The sequence below is a fragment of the Papio anubis genome, chromosome 12 (assembly GCF_008728515.1).
Source record: "Papio anubis isolate 15944 chromosome 12, Panubis1.0, whole genome shotgun sequence".
Taxonomy (NCBI): Eukaryota; Metazoa; Chordata; class Mammalia; order Primates; family Cercopithecidae; genus Papio; species Papio anubis.
Genome location: NC_044987.1, coordinates 8,933,033 through 8,949,320, shown reverse-complemented (window position 1 = coordinate 8,949,320; position 16,288 = coordinate 8,933,033). Strand labels below are relative to the sequence as shown.

At 43.1% G+C, this 16,288-nt stretch overlaps 1 protein-coding gene across 2 annotated transcripts; it reads left to right on the top strand.

Moving 5' to 3' along the window:
* Positions 1-154: 154 nt before the first annotated feature.
* On the top strand, positions 155-15,768 carry DDX25 (DEAD-box helicase 25). 2 transcript variants are annotated; one of them, XM_003910925.3, is made up of 12 exons: positions 155-360; positions 995-1,061; positions 1,336-1,380; positions 1,857-1,992; positions 3,678-3,770; positions 3,883-3,985; positions 5,874-5,988; positions 6,830-7,007; positions 9,662-9,899; positions 11,266-11,428; positions 13,878-14,066; positions 15,489-15,768. In XM_003910925.3, the coding sequence occupies exons 1-12, from the start codon at positions 298-300 to the stop codon at positions 15,548-15,550; spliced, it is 1,452 nt and encodes a 483-aa protein (XP_003910974.1). In that variant the 5' UTR covers positions 155-297; the 3' UTR covers positions 15,551-15,768. The 2 variants fall into 2 exon arrangements, with proteins under 2 accessions (XP_003910974.1, XP_009185880.1); XM_009187616.3 differs by lacking the exon at positions 155-360 and adding an exon at positions 452-548.
* Positions 15,769-16,288: the final 520 nt, after the last annotated feature.

Sequence of the window (16,288 nt, the reverse complement as noted above, 5' to 3'; positions counted from 1 at the left end):
CTGTGTGCGCGGCTGGCCGCCGGGCGGAAGCGGGAATGGAGGCTGCCCCCTCCGCCCCCGGGTCCCTGCCCTCTGCCGCGCTCTCTGCCCTCCGCCGCGCTCTCTGCCCTCCGCCCCGCTCTCTGCCCTCCGCCCCGCGTCCCACCCCGCCCTCCAGCGCCTGCGCGCCACACCGCGGTGGTCGCGGGCGCGGACGCGTGCCCCCCTGAGCAAGCCCATTGGCCAGCGGATAGAGCCAGCACCGCCTCGCGCCTGTGGTGGAAGCACGTGCTGGGGGCGGGAGCAGCGATCGCAGCCATGGCGTCGTTACTGTGGGGAGGCGACGCAGGGGCGGCGGAGAGCGAGCGGCTGAACAGCCACGTAACCGCCACCGAGTCGGGGGGTGCACAGCCGCGGGGGTGGAGCTCCCACTCGCAGAGGGAGATCGGCCGGGAGGGGAGGGAGAGCCCGCGAGCGTTCGAAGCGGGGCGTCAGATGCTGGAGGGGAGATGCGGGAAGGGTTTGGAAGAGGGCCACAGAGGGAGACCCCGTCCCCACCCCCACGAGAGGCAAGACCTTTGGTTAGAAAGGGCAAAAATGACGACCCCTGGAAATCCAGGGTGGGAACGCAGCTCTGGTAGTCCCAGCTGGACCCCGAGTTTTCTACTCTGCCCGTTTGCTCATTAAGCCTCAGCTTGCTTCCATCCATTTGCCAGCGCACTTTCCTAGCCTTCCTCCCCTTGTTGGTGCCGTGAGCCGCAGGTACTGCCCAACTCTAAACTAGAGGCCTAGGAAAGAGAAACTTCATGTACAGGGAATACAGAAAATCTCCAATTTTAGGATAATTCATACAGGAAACCTAACTTCGAAAGCAATCTGCTGCTACCTAATATTGCAAAGGAAGCAATACCCGGGTGTCCTTCCCTGAATCCCTCCCAGCCCCTGTGGTAGGGAAGCACTGGGCTGCTTGAGGGCTTGCATCTTAATATTGGTTGAAATTTGTGTCTCTCAATAGTTTTCAAACCTCAGCCACCCCCGGAAGAACCTTCGGGGTGTCAAGAGTACTACAGTCCGAAACATAGGTGAGTGCTGTTAGGGCAAAGCAGAGCAACCTTAGTGATTAAAAAGCATTGCTTTGCTTTCATCCCGTCCCTGCCAAGTGAGATACGGCGAGTTCTTCAGTGTGACATTCAACACTCTCCATTACCTTCCCAATCATTTCGTCCACTCCTGCATGAAATGACTCTTCTTGCCAGTAGACACTGAAGAGTCAGGAAGAAAAAATTGAATAGTCTGCTTTACATTTCTGCTCAGCATTTGTCTTTACTTGTATTGTTTCTCCTCCATCCTTTCCAGATGGTTCTATTAATAACATCAAAGAAGATGATGAAGATGATGTAGGTAGGAGATGAATTCATTTGCATGTATCTACTAGCATTCTGTTTCCATTTATAACTTTAATAGTGTGAGTGAATAATATAATCTCAATTGGAAAATGCCTGTCTTTGCTCCTGTTTTCTTATAGTGACTATCAGGAGACACACTAAATTAGGAAGAAGGTATATTTATTTATAGGAAGTTGAAATGGAATATGCAGGGATTGGGTTCAGAATTTCCAACTGTCAAGGATTTGGTCTCATGGAGATGGCCATGGGCTACTTTGAAGTTAGAGGATAGTGAAGTAACAGAGCATAAGAAACTGAATCCTCATAAAGAATGGATTCTCAGTGCTATATCATTCTTTCTGGAACCTTCTTTTAGAGGAAAAATGAGCATAGGTGCAATTGCTTGGTATGCAACCACTGAAAGAGAAAGAACAACTTATTTGTTGTCATTCAGGAAGCTTGATGTCCTCTTTTTTATTTTTGCTTTTCTAGTGGATTTGGCAGCCAATTCACTCTTAAACAAGTTAATCCGTCAGTCCTTAGTAGAATCCAGTCACCGTGTGGAAGTTTTACAGAAGGATCCCAGCTCTCCACTTTACTCAGTAAAGACATTTGAAGAGCTGCGGCTGTGAGTATTTTTACTCTTTTAATATGGGAAAAATGCTGAAAAGCACAGAACAAACGAATCTGCTTATAATAAAAACCATCAGGATCTCCTCTTTGTTTTCTGATACTGAATATTTTGTTTTTGTTTTTTGAGACAGAGTCTCACTCTGTCGCCCAGGCTGGAGTGCAGTGACATGATCTCGGCTCACTGCACCTCCGCCTGACAGGTTCAAACGATTCTCCTGCCTCAGCCTCCCGAGTAGCTGGGACTCCAGGCATGCACCACCATGCCTGGTTAATTTTTGTTTTAATATTCAGTATTAAAGTGAGATTTGCACATTTCCATGCAATCAAAATATAACTCAGACCGGGTGCAGTGGCTTATGCCTAAAATCCCAACACTTGGGAGGCTGAGGAGGGCGGATCACCCGAGGGTCAGGAGCTTGAGACCAGCCTGGCTGACATGGAGAAACCCCGTGTCTACTAAAAATACAAAAATTAGCCGATCATGGTGGCACACACCTGTAGTCCCAGCTACTCAGGAAGTTGAGGCAGGAGAATCGCTTGAACCCAGGAGGCTGAGGTTGCAGCAAGCCGAGATCACACCACTGCACTCCAGCCTGGGCGACAGAGCAAGACATTGTCTCAAAAAAAAAAAAAAGAAGAAGAAAGGATGTTCTAAAGAAGAACATTAGGATACCCAAGTTGCCTGGCAAATTGAGAACATTTTTGATAGTTAAGATATTTTCATCCTGGGATAGAGAGCTAAGCTAAGCACTGCCAGATTGCCCCTCTCCGTATCAGAACCCAGATTCTAATGACCCAGACATCCTACTTCACCCACTGTAGATAAGTTATAAGCTTTTACTTTCCTGATTATATTTTGTTTCAAATGGTATTAAACTGAATAACTTTCACAAACGGGTTTGCATTCCTTAGGGATTTATCATTTGACGCTAAAAAATGTATTTTAACAGAAAGAAAAGCGCTGAAACCTACTTATGTAAAGGGTAAAAATCCAAAATCCTAGTTCTTAGACGTTTTCTAAGTGGTAGAAAGCCTACCCATGATTTAAGATGGGCTGCCAGCCCTCTACCAATTAAGCACACACAAATGTGCATGTCATTAAAAGTTGAAGTGTTCTAGTTCATTTGATTTATCCTCGTTTTGTCATTTTTCTTAAGACCCTCAGGAAAGCTGCATTTTGAAACATTGCCTCAGAAGGATAAAGTAATATTGTGTTTTCTACTCCTAGAAAGAACTAATCTAAGAATCACCTAAATAAAAATTTATCTTTTCTGAAAATTACTGTCAAAAATGTCAATATCATTCGTGAAAAGGAACTAAACAGTAAATGTCACTTAGTTTTCTGTTTAGGCAGAAAATATAACTCTCTCAGCAAATGGATATATTCTTTTTATCCGATGAGTTTTTCCTTTTTTGCTTCGTTCAAGAGAAGGTTTGGCTTAGGATCTTTACCACTGTCCTTCGCCTAGACTTATGGCATAGCTTATTGTTTTAGTGGTCCAGCTCTACAGGTGTGATTGTTGATGTTTGGAAGTTGAGGTATGAATGATCTATCTCCAAATACTAGTTTTAAAGCTCAGCGGCAAGTGACTTAATTTAGAAATGCACCTTTCAGGTATGTATTTCTGATGCTACTGACCAACTATAAGCTGTGTTTGATTTTTTTTTTTTTTTTGACAGAAAGGAAGAGTTACTAAAAGGAATCTATGCAATGGGATTTAATAGGCCATCCAAAATCCAAGAGATGGCTCTCCCTATGATGCTGGCACATCCGTGAGTTTCCAGGGTAGTGGTATTCTAACTTGGTTATGTTTACTTTCTTATTTTCAGTTTATGTCCACTCTCTTGTGTTCAGTTTAGCCCAGTGGTCTTCTCTTTTCTGCAGACCCCAGAACCTCATAGCACAGAGCCAGTCGGGAACAGGAAAGACAGCGGCATTCGTGTTGGCAATGTTAAGCAGGGTTAATGCCTTGGAATTGTTCCCACAGGTAAGGCAAGGCTGAGAGAACCCTGGGAATGCTTGCACTACCAGTGCTAATTTAGTAATAGGTGATATTCCTGTGCAATAATATGGTTACTACGGTGATAAAATATTTAGAAAAGACATGTTTTTCATAAAATCATAGAGCATTGGGCAGCAGTATGGGACAGTGATGGAGAGGACAGGCTTTAGAGTCTTGAGTAGTTTGAAATCGAACCTCGCACTTACTAACTGAATGTCTTAGGCAAGTTAGTACATCTCAGTCTGTTAATCCTTGTCTGTAAAGATAGCATCTGTAAAGGAATGTATCATAGTTGATCTGTTCAGCCTTAAATCCTAATACCTAGCACAGTGCCTGGCTTGTAGAAACCACTCATTAAACATTGAATAAAGTCATCATGTGGATTTAATGAAGTAATTTACATTTTTAGCACAGTGCCTGGCATAAGTTAAGCATGCAGTAATTACAGCCATCTAGCTGCAGGACCAGAAGGTCATGTAGTCCACCTCACTTTAGCAGAGGAGGACGCTGATGCTTGGAGAGGGAAGTGTCTTTTTTGAGGTCCCCAGAGAGTGGCTGAGTCAAGACTGGCACTGGTACCCGGTTTACCATTTTCCTAGTGTAGTTTCCACTCATGAAAAGTATCTGGTCGTCTCCCCCTATTTGCTTGACAAGCCGAGTACCCATATGCATTAAGTGCTGTGGGGAACACCAAGGCACTCTCAGTTAGCTTCCACTCTGATCAGCCAGGTCAGCTATAGGTAAGGCAGAGGAAATCTTACGCATTTTAGACAAATTCAGTGAAATTTATGATTAGGGTTTGATATTATCAATAAAAATTATGTAGGGTAAGTTATGCCTGAGCACATTTTGAAAAATGTGTGTGAAAGGTGTTTTTAGCACTTTGGCTATGTTTCCCTATCACAGATTCCTAATTGACACATGTAAGTGCATTAGATATCACCAGTTTTTTCCATCAGCATCTTTATTCATCAGCAACCATCATTTTTATGGAGTATGGAGTAACAGAGTTTGGGGGACTATTCTGCCCATTATATATTATATTATATTATATATATCATATTATGTATTATATATATCATATTATGTGTTATAAAGATATAGATAATATAAACAGATTGGATCAAGCAAGGAGTGTTCCCAAAATAGGCAGTCTTTTTTGTTTTTTTCTTTTTGTTTGTTTTTGACATGGAGTCTCACTCTGTTACCCAAGCTGGAGTGCAGTGGTACAATCTTGGCTCACTGCAACCTCTGCCTCCTGGGTTCAAGTGATTCTCCTGCCTCAGCCTCCCAAGTAGCTGGGATTACAGGCGCCCACCATCATGCCTGGCTAATTTTGTTGTATTTTCAGTAGAGATGGGGTTTTGCCATTTTGGCCAGGCTAGTCTCGAACTCCTGACTTCAGGTGATCCACCCACCTCAGCCTCCCAAAGTGCTGGGATTACAGGTGTGAGCCACTGTGCTCAGCCTCAAAAATAGACTTTTAATAGCAAATGAGAGCTATGGGATAGAGCTCAAACTGTAATTTGCCTTGCATTCATTGATTCCCAGCTTCCCTACATCTCATTCTTCCCCCTCCTATGCCTCCCCCACCCCAAAAAGGGTGACTAGTAACTTGTGTTTCTAAATAACCCTTTAGAGAGGAATATGTAAAAGGTAGCTGTTTCTCCATTCCTCAGTCCCTTCCTCTTCTCATACTCAACATTCACCTCAAATCTGTCAACTATTAAACTGTATCCAATTAAAAATATTTCATTCAACGAAAACCTTCAATTTCCTTTCTGTGTCTCTCCCTATACAAATTTTTCTTGTAGTTGACATTTGAAAGATGCTTTTAAGAACCTTTCTCCTCCCTTCTCTCTCTATCCCACAGTGCCTCTGCCTAGCTCCTACTTATGAATTGGCTCTGCAAACTGGCCGTGTGGTTGAGCAGATGGGAAAATTCTGTGTGGATGTTCAAGTGATGTATGCCATTCGAGGGAATCGAAGTATGTACCAGTAAGCCAGTCCTGGCTGATTTTTCAAATCCTGGCTTCACCGCTAATAAGCATTTTATATAACTTCTTGGCATTCTCATCTCTAAATAGGGGAAATAATAGCACTCATGTCGTAGAGTTGTTATCAGAATTGAGATAACGTTGGTAAAGCATTGTACACAATGCCTGGCATGTAGTAAGGACCCACTAAATGTTAGCCACATCATTTCCACATCCTGCAAGGGGATGCCTTTGTATAGTCCTGACTTCAAGACTTGGTTGTTTTGTGCAGGACGGCTTTTATTTTTGGATTTTTCATTAAACTATTATAAGCTTATCATGGGGGAAATAACTTTAAAAGACAAAAAGATGAAAAGATAGAAGTGAAAATTGTTCTTCATTGCCCTCCGAAAACGTAATCCCACATCACATAGTAAACAGGCAAGCCTTTGTTTTTTGCTTTTTTTTTTTGAGCTCATACAAGCACGTACAAATGCCCATATTTATATTTGTTTTCATTGAGTGTTTACAAAAATGGGAGCACTTTTTTTCATACTGTTTGTTCCTTTGACTAGCTGCCCAATATTTCATGATTTATTTAATGTAACCTATTGATGGACATTTTGGTTGTTTTTTGTTTGGGGAAGTGCCATTTTTCACAGTTAAAGTTAAGATAAAGTCAGAAATTTATCCTAAAAATTCTGCAGAATCAAAAACCACAGTGACCCTCAGGGTTTCCACTTGGAAAATTATTGCAAACTGTGTTTTTGCTTATGAGCTTTATGTTGCACTGCCCTGAACCTGTTAGAGTTGTTTGCATCTGAAGGAGTGCTTAAAACCCTTTTCTCCCTAGTTCCCAGAGGCACCGACATCACTAAACAGATTATAATTGGCACTCCTGGGACTGTCCTAGATTGGTGTTTTAAACTAAAATTGATTGATTTGACTAAGATTCGTGTGTTTGTCCTGGATGAAGCAGATGTGATGATTGACACTCAAGGATTCTCAGATCATAGTATTCGTATTCAAAGGTAATCTTCAGAGTCCTCCTCTCTTCCTCAGCCTTCTGTCCAGATGGGGAATTTCATTTGTTTACTCCTCCACATTATCTCTTTATTGCTTAACTCCTCACCACCTTCACCTTCACCTCTAAAATAAATTTGGGTTTTTACATTATTTTCACCAGTTCAAGAGTCCCTCGGACTGCTATAGTTTTCCAGCTTCTTCAGTTTGCAATCTTGCCTGAGTGCTTTACTTTTGCAACACAGCTTACAGATGGACTCTATTAATATATAGTGCATCTGCACCAAATTAGCCAATATGTTCTATATTTTGGCCAGAATTCTGCAGAGGATCTGTTAAAGCCTGGTGAGAATACAATGTATAATTGAGATAGAGTAGAGGACACAGTAATGTGGGATCAGGAGGCTGGTAATCTAGTCCTGACTTTCCCTCTTAATTTGTAAAAAGCCGTGTCGTTTTCCTAGGCCTCTCTATCAGGATCACCTGAGAGATTTAAAACTACAGATTACCGGACCCAGCCTCAGACTTACTGAATGAGAGTTTCTGTAAGTGGGATTTAGGAATCTGTATCGCATATTTTTTAATGAAGTATTACATACTCAATGTTAAATTCAATTAGTATTGAAAGACTTGTAATGAAAAACAGTAACCCCTTGCTCCAACCTGAAGAGAATACTTCTTTTCTGATATTAACCTTCATACCTTTAAATAGTATTTTCATACTGCTGTTTCCTGATGTGTAGTCGTCGTCAACTTATTTCCCATTATAGGAAGTGGGAATTGAGTTCTTTGAAAACACCACCCATTCTACCTTTCCTATCCCCCCATCACCTCTCTGTAATTATGCCATGAATTAGGTCACATTAACTGTCAGTATTGATATCATGTGACAGTGTAAGTATTATTCACTGCTGAACCAAACAGCATATTATTATAATTACGGTTGCCCCTCTGTATCCACAAGGGATTGGTTCCTGGACCCCCTGCACATACCAAAATCTGTGGATGTTCAAGTCCCTGACGTAAAATGTTATAGTATTTACATATAACTTATACACATCTTCTTGTGTACTTTAAATCATTTCTAGATTATTTATAATGACAAGAAAAAAGTCCGTATACATTCAGTACAAGCACAATTTTTTTCCGAATATTTTTGATCCACAGTTGTTTGAATCCACAGACGTGGAGCCCACAGATACAGATACCACTAATATAAAGGGCTGCTTTTCTTGTAAAGCTTTTTCTTCTAGAAGTAATCATTGCTTTTGCTTTTTTTTTTCATTTAGTTAGTATCACTGTGTAAGGATCTTTAATTTTCCCATAGCTATTCTGCCGTATGTGTCATATGTCTGGTATCTCCAAATAGTAAAATAAAATTTAAAAATCCATCCATTTCTCGGCTGGGCACGGTGGCTCACACCTGTAATCCCAACACTTTGGGAGGCCGAGGCAGGTGGATCATAAGGCTAGGAGATCGAGACCATCCTGGCTAACACGGTGAAACCCTGTCTCTACTAAAAATACAAAACAATTAGCCGGGCGTGGTGGTGGGCGCCTGTAGTCCCAGCTACTCGGGAGCCTGAGGCAGGAGAATGGCGTGAATCTGGGAGGCGGAGCTTGCACTGAACGGAGATCGCGCCACTGCACTCCAGCCTGGGTGATGGAGTGAGACTCCATCTCAAAAAAAAAAAAAAAAAAAAAAATCCATCCATTTCTCTTTTTTCCTGCCGATATTCCAAGCTCCCTCTGTCCAGCTTCAGTCTGGTGGATCTGCTGTACAGCTGTCATCATGGGGTCTTTCCTTTGCTCACTTAAGTTTTAAATCTCCTATATCTTGGGTCATTTCTCTTGGAGTACTTCCTCAGTATGCTGGAGTATATTTTCTAATGTCTTCCTGAAAAATAATATAAAAGAGATTTATTTTTCAGCCCTTACATGTCTGAAAATGTCCTTATTATACTGGTAAATTTGATCTTTTGGCTAATAGTTTGCCTGGATAGGAATCCTATGTCATTCTCTCTCTAAATTCAGAGAAATGTTGAAAACAGAAAAGTTTTTAAAAATAATTATATTATATAATTAATATCCTCAGCTTCCGCTGTTGTTACTGAAAAGTTTAATGTCACCCTGATCTCCAAGCTTTTATTTATGACCTTTTTTTTTTTAGTCACTGCATTTTCCCCTGTTGCTCCCCTTTAATTTGTATCTAGTTCTTCCCATTCTGAATCAAGTTAGTTGTGGCTGTTCTTTCCCTCCCAAGATATATAATGCCTGCTGTCAAATGACTGGCTCTGTTTCCTTCGTCTCCATTGACCTTTGTGTGAGATGATAACTATAAAGAGCATCTAGTCTACCCCTCTTGTGACTGTGTGAGTCTGCCTCTCCTAAAGAGGAAATTGGCATGAGAAACCTCAGACCCTCCAGAATATATATCTAAACTTTGCCCTAAGCTCCACATTCTGTTTATATACTTTTCTAAATTCTTGGTGGCAAGGAGGGGCAGGACCTTGGCTATCTGCCTGGAGATACAGCTGGTCGTTGCAGGCAGCACCTCACGTGGAACAGGGGTGCGTGCAGCGGCTGATGGCAGTGGCGTGAAGTGCTTGAAGAAGAGTGACAGGGTGGCAGCTGGGTGACAGCCTTCTCTCCTCTGTCACAGAGCTCTACCCTCCGAATGCCAAATGCTCCTCTTTTCAGCAACCTTTGAGGACTCTGTGTGGCACTTTGCTGAACGAATCATCCCTGACCCTAATGTTATCAAGTTACGCAAAGAGGAGCTTACCCTGAACAACATCCGGCAATATTACGTGTTGTGTGAGCACAGGAAAGACAAATACCAGGCTCTGTGCAACATTTATGGCAGCATCACCATTGGCCAGGCCATCATCTTCTGCCAGGTACACTCTGTGGGTGTGTCTTCATCGTGCCAGATATGTCTACAGGCAGAGGTGGGGGACGATAACAAGTGCCCTATAGCCAGGCACCATGTTCAGCACTTCTTGTGTGTCTCCAGTTTAATCTTCAGAACAGCTCTAAATAGAAATTACCTGTATTTTATGGGTGAAACGTAAAAAGGTTAATGGAATAGGATCTTCAAAGTGATGTTAAACACGGGGCCTTCTTTCAGAGGGACTGCTTCTAACACTTCCCCATTTCAGTTTATGTTTATTGTACCTTGTACAGACACCCTTTATCCGGTGAAGGATGTTATTCATTATTAACAGCACCCCATTTTTATGTTTGCTTTTTGCCTTCTGACATTCTCATGTTCATGTGTTTTATTTTCTCACTACCCCGTAAACACTCTAAGCTTCATGAGAGCAGGGTCTCCTCTCTCTCATTCACTCCCATATCCACTGCACTAGACCAGCACCTGTCTGACGTGTGGACAGCACCAAAAACATATTTGTAGAATAAAAGAAAGCTCTGCCACTGGCTAACCATGCAACCTTAGGCAAGTTACATAACATTTTTAAGCTTTGAGAGTTTTGTCTGTTTTCATTTTATTTATTTATTTATTTATTTATTTTTGTGATGGAGTCTCACTCTGCTGCCCAGGCTGGAGTGCAATGGCGTGATCTCAGCTCACTGCAGTCTCCGCCCCCTGGGTTCAAACGATTCTCCTGCCTCAACTTCCCGAGTAGCTGAGCTTACAGGTGCCTGCCACCACACCCAGCTAGTTTTTGTATTTTTTTTTAGTGTAGACGGGGTTTCACCATGCTGGCCAGGCTGGTCTCGAACTTCCGACCTCAGGTAATCCACCCGCCTCGGCCTCCCAAAGTGCTGGGATTACAGGTGTAAGCCACCGTACCTGGCCTGTTTTTAATTTTTTAAATGAAACTAGGTTGCTACTTCATTAATTTGTTGTGAAAACACATGACCCTCACAGTAATGCACGTAAAGATTTCAGCCAGCTGTCTGGCACATGGGAAACAAGCACTCTTAGAGTGTCTGTTGTTGCCATTGTTACATGATATCATTTTGTCATCATAGCACATGTGAGGTAGATGTAGCACATTTATCTCCGTTTCATGGGTGAGAAAGCCAGAGGTCTGACTGGTGGAGAGGATGTGGCCTTAGAAGCACAGACGGAGGGAGGATGCCATGCCACATTTTAAGGCCCTTGAGGACTGAGGGAGAGGTGAAATTAAACTCCTCTGCAGCCCTCTCCTACCCCCGCCCTGCATGCACGGTGTCACAAGCACAGCTAGGCTGCTCTGCTTAATCTTGGGGTGCTGTGGTGGGTTTTGCTTTTTTACATAGACTCGTCGAAACGCTAAGTGGTTGACCGTGGAGATGATACAGGATGGCCACCAGGTGTCTTTGTTGAGCGGGGAACTGACCGTGGAGCAGCGAGCTTCCATCATTCAGAGGTTTCGGGATGGGAAAGAGAAGGTTCTCATAACAACTAATGTTTGCGCTCGAGGTGTGTGTTTAAAGTCAGGTCTTGAGTTCTAATGTGCATATGATAAAATGCATTCTTTTTAAGTGTACAGTTTTGTGAGTTTTGACAAACATGCAATCATGCAGCTATCACTGTCATCAAAAAATAGAGCATCTCCATCTCCCCAGTTTCCTGACACTCCTTTTCAGCCAGTCTCCCTTCCCATCCCATGGCCCCTGGCAACTACTGATCAGATTTCTGTCTCCATATTTTTGGAGACACAGAATCAAATCATACTGTATATAGCCTTTGTGTAACTTCTTCCACCTGACATAATGCTCATAATAATACTAATGAATTTCATTAGTATTATTACATGCACCAGCAGTTCATTTCCTTTTAATTACTGATAGTATTATATTGATGTTCATCTGTTCACCAGTTGGTGGACATTTGGATTGCTTTCAGTTTGGGGCTATACTTAACAAGGCAGTAATAAAAATTCATGTGTAGGTCTTTATTTAGAGATATACTTTCATTTCTCTTGGGTAAATATCTAGGAGTGGGATTGTTGGGTCCTGTGATAAGTATACATTTAGCTTTATAAGAAGCTGTAAAACTCTTCCAGTTGCCAGCAATTGCTAACGTCACTCTTAATTTTAACCATTCTAGGAGATGTATACTGGGATCTTATTGTGGTTTTAAGTTGCATTTCTCTGATAACTAATGATGTTGAGCATCTCTGTGGAGTTTCTGATTTTAAAAGTGTTGACTACTGGTGAAAAAAAATCCTTTGTTTTTTCGAGAGAAAGGTCTTCCTACATTCTTCATCCCTCCTAAATCATTGCTTGGACTCCATACTCAAACCACATTTCCTGGTTAATTCTTAGTTTAGCACACAGAACTGACAACCTGCCGTGCTAGGAGTAGATGCTGAGCTCTGCTCTTGGGAAGAGTATCCTGAAAAAAGGATGAGGTTCCTATCCCTTAGGAGCTCACAGCCTAGGCTCTCACCTCTCTACACTGGTGCTATTCAATAGAGCTTTCTGCAGTGATGGAGATGTTCTATTCTGTGCTCTTCAGTTGGTAGCCACTAGCCATATTGGCTCTTGAGCACTTGAACTGTGGTTTGTGTGATTGAGGAACTGAATTTTTCCACTAACCATATTGGCTCTTGAGCACTTGAAATGTGGCTAGTGTGATTGACAAACTGAATTTTTAATTTTATTTAATTTAAATATAGCCACATGGTGCTAACGTTTACCATATTGGACAACATAACTCTAGACCCTAGAGGAAGGCAGGCACAGAGAGCTCCAGGTCAAGGCACAGTGCAAGGAGCGCGAGGATCCTGACCTGGACAGCTTGTTAATGTGGAGAAGGAAGGCACAGCGGGGAGGGGAAGTGCAGAAGGCTTCCGAGGCAGCCTTCAATCTGAAAGGTTTTGCAGGGCGGGTGCGGTGGCTCACGCCTGTAATCCCAACACTTTGGGAGGCCGAGGCGGGTGGATTGCTTACGGTCAGGAGTTCAAGACCAGCCTGACCAACATGGTGAAACTGCGTCTCTACTAAAAATACAAAAATTAGCCAGACATAGTGATGGGCACCTGTAATCCCAGCTACTCAGGAGGCTGAGACGGGAGAATCACTTGAACCTGGGAGGCAGAGGTAGCAGTGAACCAAGATCGTACCACCGCACTCCAACCTGGGTTACAGAACGAGACTCCATCTCAAAAAGAAAAAAAAAAGAAGAAGGAGAAGAGAAAAAGTTTTGCAGGAAGGGAGCAGTTCAGTTGAATGAGAATTTACGTTTGTTCAGGAAATGGCCAGACCTTGACTGGAGTGTTGTATTTGTGAGTCAGGAGAGAAAGAGATGAGACTTTAGGTGGTTTGAGGTCTTGAATTGCTTGTACTTTTCCTGTACAATTTGGGCAGTGGGTTTTGAACACAGGTGTGCTGGACATTGCTCTGGTGACCATCATAGGAGAGATGAGAGGAGTAGGGGAAGAGAGTGGTGAGAAATCAGTCTGGAAGTTGTTGTAACCACTGAGGTAAGGGCTTGAAAAGACCTGACCAGAACAGTAGCCATGAAATGGAGCAGAGCCAGAGCCCCATGATGGGTAAGCGGGTGTGAGACTACGGGGCCTGCTGGGGACTTGGTACAGCAGGAGTAGAGATGAGAGGGTGGCTCTGTGGGCTTGGCAAGGGCACCTCTCCACCACACACACACACACACACACACACACACACACACATGCTTTGTGTATATTTACATTTCTGTAGCATTCTCTATGGACACTCTTATGTAGCATCAAGACATCACAGCATGCAAGCAAACTTCCTAACCAAAGTACTTGTCTCCATTACATAAACCCAGGTTGGATTTCTAAATTTTCTCTATAAATACGAATTCCCTTGGCAAACATGGTACTTGAATGGCCCGTGTCCTGAGGAAAGCCTTGCAGGACCCTGTGGTGTTTTTCCTCTTCTAGGGATTGATGTGAAGCAGGTCACGATTGTTGTGAACTTTGATCTCCCTGTAAAACAAGGAGAGGAGCCAGACTATGAGACCTACCTCCACCGCATAGGGCGGACAGGGCGCTTTGGGAAGAAGGGCCTTGCCTTCAACATGATTGAAGTGGATAAGCTGCCCTCGCTCATGAAAATCCAGGACCACTTTAGTAAGTAGCACCACCCTCACAATATGACCTGTAGACCTGCCGGTCTGACAGCCATGATGTGTGCTGGAGAGCTCATAAGAGTAGTGGCAGCAGAATGCATGAACTGGAAGGCCTCTACTTCACAGGACCAGGGTTCTAATATGAGACAGATGATTAAATAGTGCTTATATGGTAATTAAAAATTATTTTGATCAAGTAGAATTAATATGAGCTCAGGCTGGGTGTGGTGGCTTACACCTGTAATCCCAGCACTTTGGGAGGTCAAGGTGGTCAGATCACGAGGTCAGGAAATCCGGACCATCCTGGCCAACATGGTGAAACCCCATCTCTACTAAAAATACAAAAATTAGCTGGGTGTGGTGGTGGGCACCTGTGGTCCTAGCTGCTGGGGAGGCTGAGGCAGGAGAATCACTTGAACCCGGGAGGCAGAGGTTGTAGTGAGCTGAGGTCGCACAACTGCACTCCATCCTGGCAAAAGACCTAGACTGCATCTCAGAAAAAAAAAAAAAAAAAATAGAGCTCAGATTTACATGTTATAACTCATTCTGCAGTCAGAATTTCACATCTTGTGAAGGCAGAGCAGATTGTGGAGCAGATTTTCACATCTTATAAAGAAATCCCCTAAGCAAGTAGTAACATCCTTTAAGATTCTCTTCAGTTCTCTTTTACTTATGCTTTTTCCCTCCTCTTGCCCACCCTCCCAAACGGGAAAGTCCTAAATTCTGAAGTCTGTGACTTCAGCCCCCCATCTAAACAAGGCAGGCTCTGATGACGGCCTGCTGGAACTCTGGACTGGCGGATTTCTCTGATGGAAACTCCAAAGGTCCCATGGCTCAAATTGTCGCATGCCCCAAAGCCCATGGATCTGGCTGGGGAGCAGGGGAGGAGGAACACCTGCCAGGACAGTGGTACTTAACCTTTGTAGAAAGCAATAAGCGCTCTCCCCAGGGAAGTGCACACAGGCACACACATGCCATTTGGAATATAATTTTCATAGGTTGGTAGACTGACTGTAGCACATCCACTGACCTTTCAGGGAAGTAGGTTAAGTGCCCCTGTGTTAGGCTAACTGGGGAGGACAGGGTGAGGAAGATGCGTTAAGGCCACTGTTGCTATGGTGAGCTCCTAAGGCCCTGGTCTCAGGAAGTGATTGCAGTAGAAGAGCCTCAGTCCCTCCCAGGCTTTCCTCACTTCCACTCTGGCCTTCTTTGCCCCAGTGTATCTAGATACATACATTCCACGGTCTGTGGCATTTGATGCTGTTTGAGTTAGTATTGGTCAGTGACTTTGACACCCTTCCTTCCTCATGTTCCTATATCAGGGCTTTCTATACAAGGTATCACTGTCTTCAGAAATCTGGATGGAATGAAGTTCCAGTTAGACCCTGATGTAAGACTGGTTCTGTTCTCTTTGTTCTTTTAGACAGCAGTATTAAACAACTCAACGCTGAAGACATGGATGAAATTGAAAAGATTGACTATTGAAGAAAGAACTTTATTGTTTGTGCAGTATCCTAGTTTATGTGAGAACATCTCAGTGGGTTTTGAAGGTAGTTTTTTTATGTTGAGGCTTTTTCGACATGAAACTGTCACAGATGGCAAAATAAATGTCACTGTACTTAGTGTTAAGACATGAGGTCTTTTTGAAACCAAATTGATGTGAAGCTTGTGATCCTTTTGAATAAAAAAAAAAAGCAAGATTATTTCTTATTCTAATCTTTGTACAGGTAATATCTCAATGTGGGCTACTGTGTGTTTTTGGATTTGGTTTTTACCATCTGAGCAGATCGTGCCTCTTGGGAGCATCTTCCTGTGTCACGAGAGGGCGGTAGAGCTTCGCTGATTTTGGAAGCTGAGCGGGTAGGAAAAAGCCCGGTGTCCTCAGACCTCATTCACAGGCACCCTTTCCAGCCATTTATGCCTTTCTGCGCTCCTCACCTTAAACTCCCCCATGCATGCACGTGCGTGTTCTTAAGTGAAAGTACAGATTAAAACTTTTAAAAAGTGAAACCATTAGGAAGAAAGACTATTTTGCTTCTTTAATGTTTCAAGGGACATACAGAATTTCAGAATATTTTTCTATTTTGCTTCTTACTGTCTTCAAATTAGAGAAGATTTCTCCCTCATCATTTATTTCATGGTCTCTAAAAGTGTGGCTTTAATATGGGCATTTCTTTTTTTTTTCTTTGAGACGGAGTCTCGCTCTGTCGCCCAGTCTGGAGT

Excerpts from the sequence above, each read along its gene's own strand:
- DDX25 (XM_003910925.3), top strand. The coding sequence starts at position 298 with ATGGCGTCGTTACTGTGGGGAGGCGACGCAGGGGCGGCGGAGAGCGAG. Across the intron at positions 3,771-3,882 it reads CCTATGATGCTGGCACATCC|ACCCCAGAACCTCATAGCAC; the intron begins GTGAGTTTCCAG and ends TCTTTTCTGCAG. Across the intron at positions 3,986-5,873 it reads CCTTGGAATTGTTCCCACAG|TGCCTCTGCCTAGCTCCTAC; the intron begins GTAAGGCAAGGC and ends TCTATCCCACAG.